The sequence below is a fragment of the Neolamprologus brichardi genome, chromosome 20 (genome assembly GCF_056152115.1).
Source record: "Neolamprologus brichardi isolate AB-2024 chromosome 20, ASM5615211v1, whole genome shotgun sequence".
Taxonomy (NCBI): domain Eukaryota; kingdom Metazoa; phylum Chordata; class Actinopteri; order Cichliformes; family Cichlidae; genus Neolamprologus; species Neolamprologus brichardi.
In genome coordinates, this window is record NC_142123.1 from 33,121,984 (window position 1) to 33,134,483 (window position 12,500).

The 12,500-nt window shown below is 39.3% G+C and overlaps 1 protein-coding gene across 1 annotated transcript; it reads left to right on the forward strand.

The window, feature by feature from the left end:
- The first annotated feature begins 704 nt into the window (after positions 1 to 704).
- LOC102791649 (ADP-ribosylation factor-like protein 8A) lies at positions 705 to 10,954 on the forward strand. Its single transcript, XM_006806280.3, has 7 exons — positions 705 to 1,126; positions 2,444 to 2,524; positions 2,985 to 3,058; positions 3,888 to 3,981; positions 4,330 to 4,397; positions 4,723 to 4,793; positions 6,269 to 10,954. The coding sequence occupies exons 1-7, from the start codon at positions 1,004 to 1,006 to the stop codon at positions 6,319 to 6,321; spliced, it is 564 nt and encodes a 187-aa protein (XP_006806343.1). The 5' UTR covers positions 705 to 1,003; the 3' UTR covers positions 6,322 to 10,954.
- The last annotated feature ends 1,546 nt before the right edge of the window (positions 10,955 to 12,500 follow it).

Consider the following 12,500-nt stretch of genomic DNA (forward strand, 5'->3'; position numbering starts at 1 on the left):
ACATAAAACTATAAGAAAAACATATACAACAAAATACATATATCTGGTTTGCAGAAATTCATTTCTAGAGATGTGCCTTAAAATTTGATCTGAAATGACTCGTTATTCGTCATTGATAAGATATTACAATATTTACTTCCCTTTACTGCCAATTGTGTTTCACGAATGACACACCTCACGGTGTCCCCTAGTGGTGGCCCTAGTACCATTCTCGAGTCAGTCCTTAATGAATTCATTTAAAGAAAGTGCTCCAAGTTAAATAATTATATAGCAAAGCAAACTTTTTTAAAATGAGAATGTGTGTTTTTCTAACATGATAAACTTATATTATTATGAAGTTTAAATCAGAAAAAAGGAGAAAAATCTGTGTATTTTTTTTTAGCGTGAACAGCCGAAGGAGGGCAGTGTTTCACTCATACATATGTCTGACTCCTCTTTGCTTTGCTTTCTTCTTCATGTATCAGCCCCACCCAAACAGGAAGCAGCCCCGATAACCCCCCCCCCCCTCCCAACACGTTAACTAACAATTTAAACGTACCTAATGAAAATTAAAACTGTAGACAGAAAGCAGCTTTAATTTTATTTACTGTAGAGACCTTCTTGTATACATGTATACGTGCCCACGCTAAACGTTTGTTTAATTTAAGGTTTGAACATACGTTTTTCGTGTACTGTTTTATTTTGAAGGGTGCCACACCGGATGTGATGAGCTGCGTTACTTTCGTATTTGACATAGCCGTGAGTAAAAGGCGTAGCTAGTAAACACCACAGCAGACGTCCGAGGCTGAAAACACCGATTGATTAAACCCGTGCCCCGGTACATGCTAAGCCTACCGGTGTGTTTGGTTCTCCTGGTGCCGTCCGCGGTTGTCATAGTGACTGTCAGCCTCCAAAACACCAGAACTGTCGGGGCGTTAGCCAGCCAGCTAACAAGCTAGCATAGCCATCAAGACGTAGCAGCATCAGTCGCAGCTAGCATTAGCATTAGGAGCAGAAGACAAAGATGATAGCCCTTATCAACAAGCTGCTGGACTGGTTCAAGGCGCTCTTCTGGAAGGAGGAGATGGAGCTGACCCTAGTTGGGCTGCAGTACTCGGGGAAGACGACCTTCGTTAATGTGATAGCGGTAAGGCTAATTTTTAACTGCTAGCAGATGTGCCAGCTGTCAGTTAGCATCTGGGTGCATCCATTGTTGTCCTGCAGCGGTGAGGTCAGCGTGTCTCCAGCAGGAGTCGATAAGGTGGCTGTTAAATCAGTTTCTGCACAGAGCTGCAGCCCGACTTCATCCCCCCGTGATAATAGCTGCGAAGGCTTCGCATGAAGCCCATGATCGAGCGATAATTTATGACAACTGCTTTTACATTTGCACCGGTGGGCTTTGGACAGAAGTGAAGGCCACCCTTTGGGACTGGACTTAGTCCTGTTATCAGGGCCGCTGTTGAGACTTTCATGTCTCGTGATGATGGGCGCCCCCCCCCCCCCCCCCCCTCCCCCCAGCTCAACCAGACCCTGCCCAGCTCATGTCAGTGACCTACCCTGTCACACACTAGTCACCCCCTTGTCATACCTCATAAGCCTCCTGTGCTGCCCAGTAACATAGTTAATGATTGAGTGACCCACTAACATATATTGTCCTTAACTCAATGAGGTTTCCTTGGTTGTCTTTTATGGATTTTGACACCATTATTGATTATTCTTATGTCTCATATTCTTTTATTGATTCACCATCAGTTTTCTGTGTGACTGGTATTAGATCTGCACAGGTTTTCACTTCTATTATCTTTGAGTCTGAAGATGCTTTATAAAATATGCTTTTTTCTCATAAATGCTCGTCTTTCCCTTAAAAAAACTAGGAGAACAATGTTCTGTTAAGAATAACATAGATGTTCTATGTAGTTTCACTGTAGTTTTTGTTTAGGTTTAGTGTTAGCTATGTTTGTTTGTTTGGGGGGGTTCAACTTTTTGGAAGCCAACTTTTGGCCTTCATGATTTCAGATTTTTCTGTGACCTGCCGATATTTTGCAGATTCAGATTTTCTTTCTACGAAACTATAACTGAAAACATATCAAAACAAAAATCAAGCTTCAATGGTGTTTTCATAACAACAAAAATGATTCAACTTTATAATGACCATGCTGCTGTAGCTGGCTCTGAGCTGTGGATATCCTTATTTTTCATATATATAGGTTCAGAGTAAGTGTTAAAATACAAAAGTAACACTTAGGATACTTCCTGTATGTTTTATTTTAGTGAGAACTCAATATTGTTTTTGTCTTTTCCAAAAGTCTTATTTTTATTGTGGTTATCTGAACGGTTGATTCACACAAAGTGAGTAGCTAAACTTTCCAAATGAACTTTACCAGCCAGTGGATGATGTCAGAGTTACTCTCTGCACCTTTTATGATATAGTCTTTGTATAACTGTATGTTTCTTTTTTTTTCAGTCTGGTCAGTTCAGTGAAGACATGATTCCCACAGTCGGATTCAACATGAGGAAGATTACTAAAGGCAACGTCACCATCAAGGTCGGTAGCTCCGTTTGCTGCCTTTGTCATGTGTGCTTTGTGGATTCTTTTTTTTTTTTTAATTAATTTGAAACAATAATCCTTAAAATATGTATTTAGAATTATAAGGGATTAAATGAGATATTTAAGGTAATCTGTGGTTTACAATGCCAAAAATAATTTACATTAAAAAAGATTTTACAAAACAGCTGGGGATTTTTGTTGTTTCTGTTGGGGGGTGGGGGGGGGGGGGGGGGGTGTCCTCAATTTATAAATTATAGCAATCATTCTGATACTTAGCATTATACACTATATGTGTCTCAGCTATTCCAGTAACCCTTTAAAAACATCAATTTTAACAAAAATAATAATATTGGCATTATTTTTACCTTTTTATCAATATTATTGCTTTTGCCTTTTAATTTGTAGTTTATGTTAAATTTGTAGTTCTCACTTAGTTTCTTCTTCCTTGTGTTTGTAGCTGTGGGATATCGGCGGTCAGCCTCGGTTCAGGAGCATGTGGGAGCGTTACTGTCGAGGAGTCAGCGCTATCGTGTAAGTCCTGGTTTCATTAACTGAGATATTCCTGACTATAGAAGCTCCTAAATGTAAAAAGAAAAAGTGCAAGCCCTGAGCTGTAAAACTGCTGTGGGTATGAGTGGTCAGATTAATGAACACATGTTAGAAAAACCCTTGAAACTGATCTTTAGAAATGCAGGCTTCTCGTATTAACCCAGTTGTGTTGTTGAGATGTGACAGGAGCGCTGCAGTGAATGTGGGTCAGATTTATGTAACAAGAAGCACCAACGTTGGTTTGCAAATGCAGCTGAGATGCAGTAGCAGTGATACTGAAAGGCTCCCAAACATTTTCATCAACCTTGATATCTTCAAATGTGAAGTGAAGCAAATTTTATTTGTCAAGTTGATGACTTTTTACACAGGTTTTCCATATACTGTATATTAACCATGGACAGTCTTAGCAATTAGTCCTTTTGTCATTTTGGAGTGTTTTAGTGAGCGTGTTTAGATGAGACGATGGAGTTCTTAGTTAACAGCTAATGCAAACAATACATAAACTGTCACATTTAACACAAAGATGCCCGAGATGCCCGCTGTCCTGTATTATTAGCAGATCATTGAAATAATAGAATTACTGCTGAACAGATTTTACTTCACATCAAGTCATGATATATGTCAAATAATTTCATTAAGGGCTGCTATAGGCACAAACAACAAAGCCCTTAATTATTCTTTCTGGACCTTGATTTTCCTCTAGTGGACCTTAGAGGAACAAGAAGTTTTCTCCCAATATTGAGTTGACTATTTTTCAGCCCTCGACCTTCCCACTTAATTTTGTCTTGCTTTTTGTTTTGTCCTGTTGCAGTTACATGGTGGATGCAGCAGACCCAGAGAAGATCGAAGCCTCCAAGAATGAACTCCACAACCTGCTGGACAAACCGCAGCTGCAGGGGATTCCTGTAAGAACAACAAACCCAACTGACCCAAGCAGAGCCGAGCTTTCCCACTGAGCCCGACTTACACAAACACAAAGCTGATAGCGAGACATGACATTGATGCACAACATGAAATGGGAAGCAGCTGAACCTAGCAGAAGCTAAACAGACAGAAGAGCAGTTATGAAGCCACTAGAGGAAATGAGGGGAGAGCACATTTAAGAAATAACCAGAGTTAACTGTTTGACTTAGATAAAGCTCAGGCCTTTTCCTTATTTACGCAGGTAGTCTGCTGTTTACAGCTGCCATTTAACAAGGAAAACTAAATATTGCAATATGTTCAGCTGATTTTTGTTCCACCTGCATCTCCAGGTTTTGGTTCTGGGGAATAAGAGAGACCTACCAGGAGCTTTGGATGAGAAGGAGCTCATAGAGAGGATGTAAGTCCACGCCAACACGCTGAGTCTCACTTCTGACTCAGACCTGATGTTCCCCTGTGGAGTCATTTGGTGCATTGGCTGTAGTATCATCACACTCAGTGTCCAAAATTAACTTTTTCACTGAATGCCTAAAAAACATCCAGTGAGCAAACATTTTTTTCTCAAGGCAAAACAACCTTTTGACGTCACATATTTTTTTCTGTTTCTGTACACTTTCATACATCAATATTTGATGAATTCTAGCTCGAAAAACGAAGTTAAATTCAAAATCTTTCTGAATGGAGTACATTTTTCTTTGACCTTGTGTGTGTTTGTTTCTGATCAGGAACCTGTCGGCAATCCAGGACAGAGAGATCTGCTGCTACTCCATCTCCTGCAAAGAGAAAGACAACATTGGTACAACACAAACACACACACATGCTCATAAATTAAAAGAAATGTATGTTCTTTGTGCATTAGCCCAAAGTTACATTCAGAACAGTATTGTTATTTTGTGGAAGCAAAACAAACATATCATTACATTTCCATGCCAAATTGAAGTTTCTGGCAAATAAGTTAAAACCAGCAAAACACTCAGTGTCTGTTAAATTGCACAAACACGTGTACGCGTGTTTGGCTGATAACTTTTGTCTCTGCTGGACGGAGTGAAATCCCTGAGAAACATTAATGAGACCACAGAGACAAGAGGTTTGTTCAGGACACAGTGCAGATAGCAGATCCTTAACTTTGGTGTCCATTAAGACTCGTGCTATGCATGCGTGAACCACAGAAACAATAGCTTGTGATGGTAAGTTGTTAAAAATGTTTTGATTTTTCACTTTAAATGAACGAGTAAATTTCATTCATTTAACAAGAATTTATGTGGACGTCAAAGGATGTTGCAGTTACTTTCATAGTGCTGTCGGGCTATTGAAAAAAAGCACTATGAAAGAGTTTGTATAGAAAGACTGTCAGTATTAATGAATATAATATATTAATTATAGATCTTCATATTTATTTTATCCATCCATCAATCCCTTCTCTCATGTTTATCCAGTTCAGGGTCGCGGGGCCACTGGAGCCCATCTCAACTGTGTGAATGTGAGAGAAAGAAAGCTTTGACTTCTTATGAAAGCACATTTCTCACAGCATCCCTGTAATATGTCTGACACAAGTTTTTACATCTCAGTTATTAACTACGACACATCAAGTGCTGAGAAGTACCATGAAACCAATTATTTCTTACTCATTTTGTAAATGATTTAGCAGTTGATGATGAGTCTGTTTATCAGGCTAAGGTGGAGTCAGAACAACAAAAGAAAGCGACTGTGCAACAATGACATCAGTGACAAGACAGGAAAACTGGTGAACAGCACTCAGAGAGCACTGGTGACTTCAGGCTGTAGGCGTTCAAAGACTCCAATATATTATCATCAAATATAATATATATTTGCACATTACCATATTCAGTACAAAGTTTGCCCCCTTTAACTTCAGATTAAACACCATTATAATCAAAAGAAGATTGATGGTCCCATCCACAGTCATTTATTTTCACCAGTATGGCTCATTTATGGGACATCCACACCCTTTCTGGCAACGGCCTGAATGGAGGAACTGGGGATGTAAAGCGGCTTGCAGATGAGCAGCTGGCCGGCTGAGGCAGCTTAACCAGCTCACTCTGTGTATGAGATTTGTCAGCTTAGAAGAGCTGAGCCATCAACAGTCTGAGCTTACATCATGGCCAATTCAATTAGTGTTTACACGTATAAAAACATGTTAAAGAAACGAGCCAAGAGCTAAAACTGAAAGTTGCTCTTTACTTTTTTCTTCTTCTCTGATTTCTGTTCACACGCCTCTATGCAATGCTGACGTCACATCTCTCTCTGCAGACATCACTCTTCAGTGGTTGATCCAACACTCCAGGACTAAGAGGAGTTCCTGAGAAATGACACATTCCCAACAGTACAGGCCAAGCCCACCTACCCCAAATACCCCCCAGCTATCCTCTCTGTCATCTACCCCTCTTAATACCGCCTAACCCCAGTTACCTGATCCCTCTACACCTTTGGATGCACTGATACCTCTTTGTTTTTTTGATGAAGTATCATAGCAGGTCGAACACATAAGAAACCAAAGCAAAGCCGTGGCTACAGAATTTCCCCGTGTGCACTGATGCAGCCAAAATCAGCACAAGCCCAAAAGGATCTAGATGGTCCATTTCTGGTTCTTCAAAGCATTATTCAAAGAAGCATTATGTAGAGTAGCGACCTGTATTGTTCATGTATGAAGGCAGACACATTAAAACCTGTAAGTACTGTGCATGATTGCATGGTAAAAGTGGTATCTGTGCATCTTTACAGATTCGCACAACAGCCGCCATCATTACCTGATTTTAAACAATCAAATGTTTTTCAGCCATTTTTAGTCTTAATGATCAGGAGAAGCGGTTATTTTTGATTAATGGCCATAAAGACACATGTTAAGCATTATTAGCTGGTTAATGAGCGGCTGTTGTGTCCATCTTCCCTAAAGATTTCCCATGAGCCTTTTCAGCCCCCTCCAAATGCCATCACCACAAATCATTTATTTCTTCTCGCCTTTCTCCCATTTTCCCGTTCTACCTCCATATCTTCCATCCTTCGTATAATCCTGAGAACCTCCTCTTCTTCCTCCTTCGTCTGTTGCAAACTGCTTCTCCTCCACTGTATCCCCTCTCTGTTCTTTTCTTTTGGATGTTACCTTCGTTCTGTCCTTCCCTGTCACCAAGCCCCGCCCCTCGTCGTCTCCCTCTCTCTCTCTCTTGCGGAGTGAGGGGTTAAATACCTTTTTATTGCACTGTTAATTTTGTTTTTTGTAAGATATTAATAATGAGAATAATGTTAATAATCTTCTTATTGTGACATAACCTGATCTGTCCAGACTTAAGGAAATGGTACTTTAACTGAAGAAGTGTTTATGTTCATGTCTCTGTGATAAGCTTTTTATTTTGATTTGTTTTTTTGCTTCTTTTTTTTTTTTATTGTTGCTTTTTTTTTTTACTTCATAAGTCGAATATGGTTGTCTAACTAGACTAGCGTTTACTGCTCTGAAATGTCTGCTGATTGGACAGCGGGGGTCATGTGATTACACGCAGCTATCACATCATGTTGGCCAAAATGAAACTGTGTAGTTTGCTTGACTTGGAGAAACCCTCACGTATCAGATCAGATTGTTCAATTTACAAGTTTTTATACACATATTTATTCACCTTATTAATGCCTCACATCAGATTTGACGTGTTATTTGTAATCACCACAAGATGGCATCATAAGTATCTCCCATTTTTGTTCATCTGACTGCAAATATGGATTAAAAATGATTTGTCATTTTGTGCACAGAAAGGTCTGAAAATGATCAAATTCCATCGAATGAACAGAAACAGAATTGAACGAAAGTTTTCACCAGAAACTGGACATAATTGCCAGTTTTTATTATTTTAAAATCAATATTCCTGTTCACTTTTTTAATATCGTGTTCATAATTAGAATTAAGTCATTATACAAATGAACTAAAATCAGGACCTGGTTAAGAAAGTTAAAAATTCAGTTTACTCTTTATTTCCGAGTTTGGATCACACGTTTTGGAAACGAGTCTTTCACATTTACTTGCATAGTTATATTTTTGTCTTTTTGGTCATAGTTTTGCATATTAAGTCTTGAAATGGATGCTTTTCCTACAAATCATGCACACATAAATGCACACATCATTATTTTGACACTTGGGAGCCGTGAGCGTCTACATAAACTCTACAGCAAATGTTTGTATATATATTGAAAACTTTATTTTGGGTGTTGCTGGTATGATGCTACACAGATATCACTTTACTCTTATTTGTATAATTTATATTTATGCTCAGTTAGCTGGACTTGACCTGCAGGCTAAAGTTGAACCTTTAGGCACAGTGTTGACAACAAGTTATCAGATAATTATGTCAGGTCACAGAAGGTGGTTGGAAGGTCTCTCTCCCAATATGGTTTCCATAACGTAGCACTGGAACACCCTTAACATTAATATGGTTTAGGCATGCCACGTCACCCGTTTGTCTCATTTGGATTTCATTTTGGTCAACTCCTGTTGGATCACATGACATCCTGGTCCTGGCAGCAGCCAATCAGACAGGAAAAGGACGAAGCATTACGTGTTTGTTCTGTAATTTGGTTGCTTTGCTTAAATGTGGTCAGACTGCTTTACACTGTCGCGACAAATACGGTTAGTCTGCCTTAAGATTTTAGGTAAAGCTTGTGTTCCTGTGACGCAAACATATAGATCGTTAAATATTGTTGAAATTGGGAAAAAAACAGGATTCAAACAGCCCACTTTGCTAACATTTTCTTGGAAATCCAGCCAAACCTTTTTTAGATACCCTGCTAACAACCAACAACACAAACTAATCTTGTAGCAGTCACAGGAGGTCAAGTGGTTCTCTTAAAAGTGCTTGATTCGTCCAAACATCAGTTTTAATTCAAAATATTCAATTTACAGTCTTAAATATCACCTTAAATGGTGATTGTTAAGAATGCTGTTGGCCCAGCTGAAAATCTCTTGAATGGAAGTTCCAACAATAAAAGATTGTGCTTCCAAGGAACTCCACAGATCACAGATCATGTATGCTTCCGAGAGGTTTGCTTGGTAGACGTATGACACTGAACTCTTAAAAATGCTGACTCAGGAAATCGAGATTGAATGTCAGAGGGTGCAAGATACATGCTCCCACGCCAAAAAGCAAAGACTGAACTCTAGTTTTTAGCAACTTTGTTCAAAAGCCCTGAGAAAATTAGCTAAGCGCTCTGCACTGGAGGCTTGAGATCCAAGCAACTCCATGCAAAACTTAGAAGAATGTGAGGTTAAAGTTATACAGATATTATTACCAGTGGTATCGCTAAATCTGCAGTTTGGCCTTCTTTATCCCGACAGTGAAAAGCTGCTGATTTCTTAACAACCGCCCAGAGCCAGCGATCTGAAGGAGCTGTGTTGGTGAGCTGGCAGCCCCAGTAGGTGCAGTATTTTCATAACCAACCAATAGTAAGCACAACCAGCGCTAGAAAAGAGAAAACTGAATCTCCCTCAGCCTCAGAAAGCTCTGTTTGCTCTCCAGCTGCTCCAGGTTTCAGGTTCTGGTGTTTTCTGAACCAGACAACAGTTTCTGACTTTGTCCACTCGAGATCAAGCCAGCAAAGTCTTTTCTTCTTTTCTTTCGGTTTAGTTATCGGAGCCATCAGACAGACTTATCTGCAGAGGGGAATTTACAGTAGAGTCTCTCCGTCTTTTACTTTTTATTTGGGAAAATGGACAGTCTATACCTGAACAGTGGAGATTCATCGTTTCAGTTCCACCTCGGCTCGTAAACTCTGACATTCACCAGCCACTTTGACTAGTTTACCAGCCTGCCAAGAGTCCATTAAGGCAGATCAGCACCATTCAACAACAGCTGTTGGTTCTTTTTTGTCCTTGTTATTCTGAATGTGTGAAACTTGAAATCCCCCTGCAGGTCTGCTCTGATTGGCTCTGGCCTCTTCTGTTTGCATGCTAAGGACAGGAATTATATATCTGTGGGACCTGATGATGTAAATGCATATTCTGGTGTAACTTTACCATAAAATGGCCTTAATCCAGTGTGTCAACTTGAGTATTAGCGTCAGAAAAGTAATGCAAGTGCACAAGGGGTAATGAAGGTAAAACAGTGCAATAAAGTATTGACATGTGCTTAAATATTGTGTTTTTATGACTGAGGAGAATCACACAAAGCTTGCAGTGCTTTTCCTACAGGTGAATACACTGGAATATGGTCACTGGGATAGAAAGTTTGACCTGATTTTTGCTTTTTTTGTTTTTTTATATATGGCAGATAATCTAGTGAAGACCAGTGATCCTGCATGTGCAAAACAATTGTGCAGGATGTGTTGTAAAATGTTTCATGGTCATCCTGTGCGCTTACGTTCAGAAAGCTGTCAAGATTTTTGCATAAATCAGCAGCAAAACCTGAGAAATCCACACCCTAAACATGTAAATAGTAACAGTGTTGCACTTTTCAAACCAAGCTTTTTGTTCATCTTTCAAAAATTACTGCAGATACTCTCAATTTGTCATTACGTGTGCACCCAGTACTGGAAATCCTTTTCATCAGGTTTATAATTTTACATTTTTTTCATAACTTATTGATTTATTATAAGTGAAACAGCTTTCACACCACTTCAACCACTTTAAGAGTTAACATTGTAACCTTCAAGAAAGAGAAACGTACCAAAACAAAGTAAACTAAAACTCAGCGATGCCCTGAGGTTTTGGTTTTAAGTGAAGCCGACTCTAAAGAACAAAACCCGAAGCGTCTCTGCTCTGATGCTGACTGGATTCTTTGTGCTCATGCTGCTGATTCTGTGGTTTTGTGTGTCAGAGTTTGCACATGCAGGATGATCACAGTGAGACAGCCTGTCATTTTGAACCTGTTTGTACATTATTGGTTAATTAAGTTGATATAATGTGTTTTAATAGAAACATGCTTGTGTATGATACTAATTAAAAACTATGGCGAAAAGTGATACATTACTTATTTTTTTTAACCAGGTTTTATTATATTTGTTTGTAGATAGATAGATCCAACTATAAATAAGTATCCACAGAATAAGTAATCCTCTAGGTCTGCCTTGAGTTTGCTCACGGTGCAATCAGACATTGTCTGAGCGAAGGTAATTACATATCGAGCTTTAAGGGAAGCATTACTTTTTTCTTTATTTTGTAATTATTTATTAGCCTAAACAGGTACAAAGTACGGCGTAACTGTAAAATTAAAAAACTTTTACTACACAGTTGACTGAGAGCTTCAGACTATAAACAAACTGTCAAATTCAGAACTGACTGAGCCAATCAGGGAGTAGTATTGTCTGTGACATGTTGGAAGAAACCAGTATATCTGGTGGAAAATCGATGTGAAATTCAGCTGCAGTATTACTGATGAGACAGCAGGGGGCAGTGTGTCCTGTCAGTTAGTGTGTGTGTGTGTGTTAGGTCAGCTTTCGGGTCAAATTCAGACTAATTTGTCACTTGAGCAGCTGCTCTATGACAAACATGATTGCAGTGAGACTGAAGGCTGTGGGCTGCTCTGAGGCTGCAGACCACAGAGAAACAACCGAAAACAGCAGTCAGACAGCAGATGTTGGCACAACTGATGTGAAATGTATCTGCTGCTGTATTTGTACATTGAGACAGTTCCCACGATAAAATAAATGACTTGTGGTCAACACTCATTATAACTCCCAACACATTACAGGGCTGACATACTGGAGGTATTGGAGATTTATAGCAGTTAAGGTAATTAATGATTAAAAAGACATTAATGATTAATCCAGAGGAAAATTGTGATATGGTGTAACTGCCAGAAGATGTTTTGTAGGTTTGCTGTAGTACCCTCTACTGCCACTAGGTGGTGCCACTTACTGTTTAATAAGACGGCAATAAAGGGAATTTTACGGGTAAATAGCTGCTGTCAATGAAGTTAAACATCTTTATTTTTCTCTGTTTTGGACTTCTGTTTTTTACTTTAGTTTTGAATGATCGAAACTAACTGAAAGTCACTCACTTGACTTTCAGTGGACTAATGACAGCTAGCGCTAGCTTTCCCATTAGAGCAGATACATTCCTAAATATCTTATGTAGAAAATTCCTGTGTTAAGAGCACAGACAACATAAAACATCTGGGTTGGAAAAATGAAGCCAACGAGAAAGTGCCTTAAACTTGCTTTCTATCCTTAACCCTGCATTCTCTGTGATGGCCAGCAGAGGGCGACTCCCCTGGTTGCAGACAGTTTTATAGACGTCTATGCTCATTGTCCTAAATAAACACTTTCCTTGCGAGATTATGGGTTCCAGCTCTAGTTTGAACATGAAGTTCATTTTATAAATTATTGTACGATGGATGGACATTCAACAAAGCTCTTAGTTTGAAGCATGTCGAATCCCTCCAGCACGGCCTCCCGAGGAATGTATGGTTGCATCACGCCAGCAACTCTCTTTCCATTCAGGGTTGTATTTTGGTGGGTAAGTGACAGTTTAGAGGAGAGAAAAAGCAGTGTGGAGCTCCGTTTTCTC

What these genes read in the sequence shown, in the direction of transcription:
- LOC102791649 (XM_006806280.3), top strand. Translation starts at nt 1,004, where the DNA reads ATGATAGCCCTTATCAACAAGCTGCTGGACTGGTTCAAGGCGCTCTTC. An exon ending in CCTTCGTTAATGTGATAGCG is followed by an intron (nt 1,127 to 2,443) that starts GTAAGGCTAATT and finishes TTTTTTTTTCAG; the next exon opens with TCTGGTCAGTTCAGTGAAGA. An exon ending in AAGGAGCTCATAGAGAGGAT is followed by an intron (nt 4,398 to 4,722) that starts GTAAGTCCACGC and finishes GTTTCTGATCAG; the next exon opens with GAACCTGTCGGCAATCCAGG.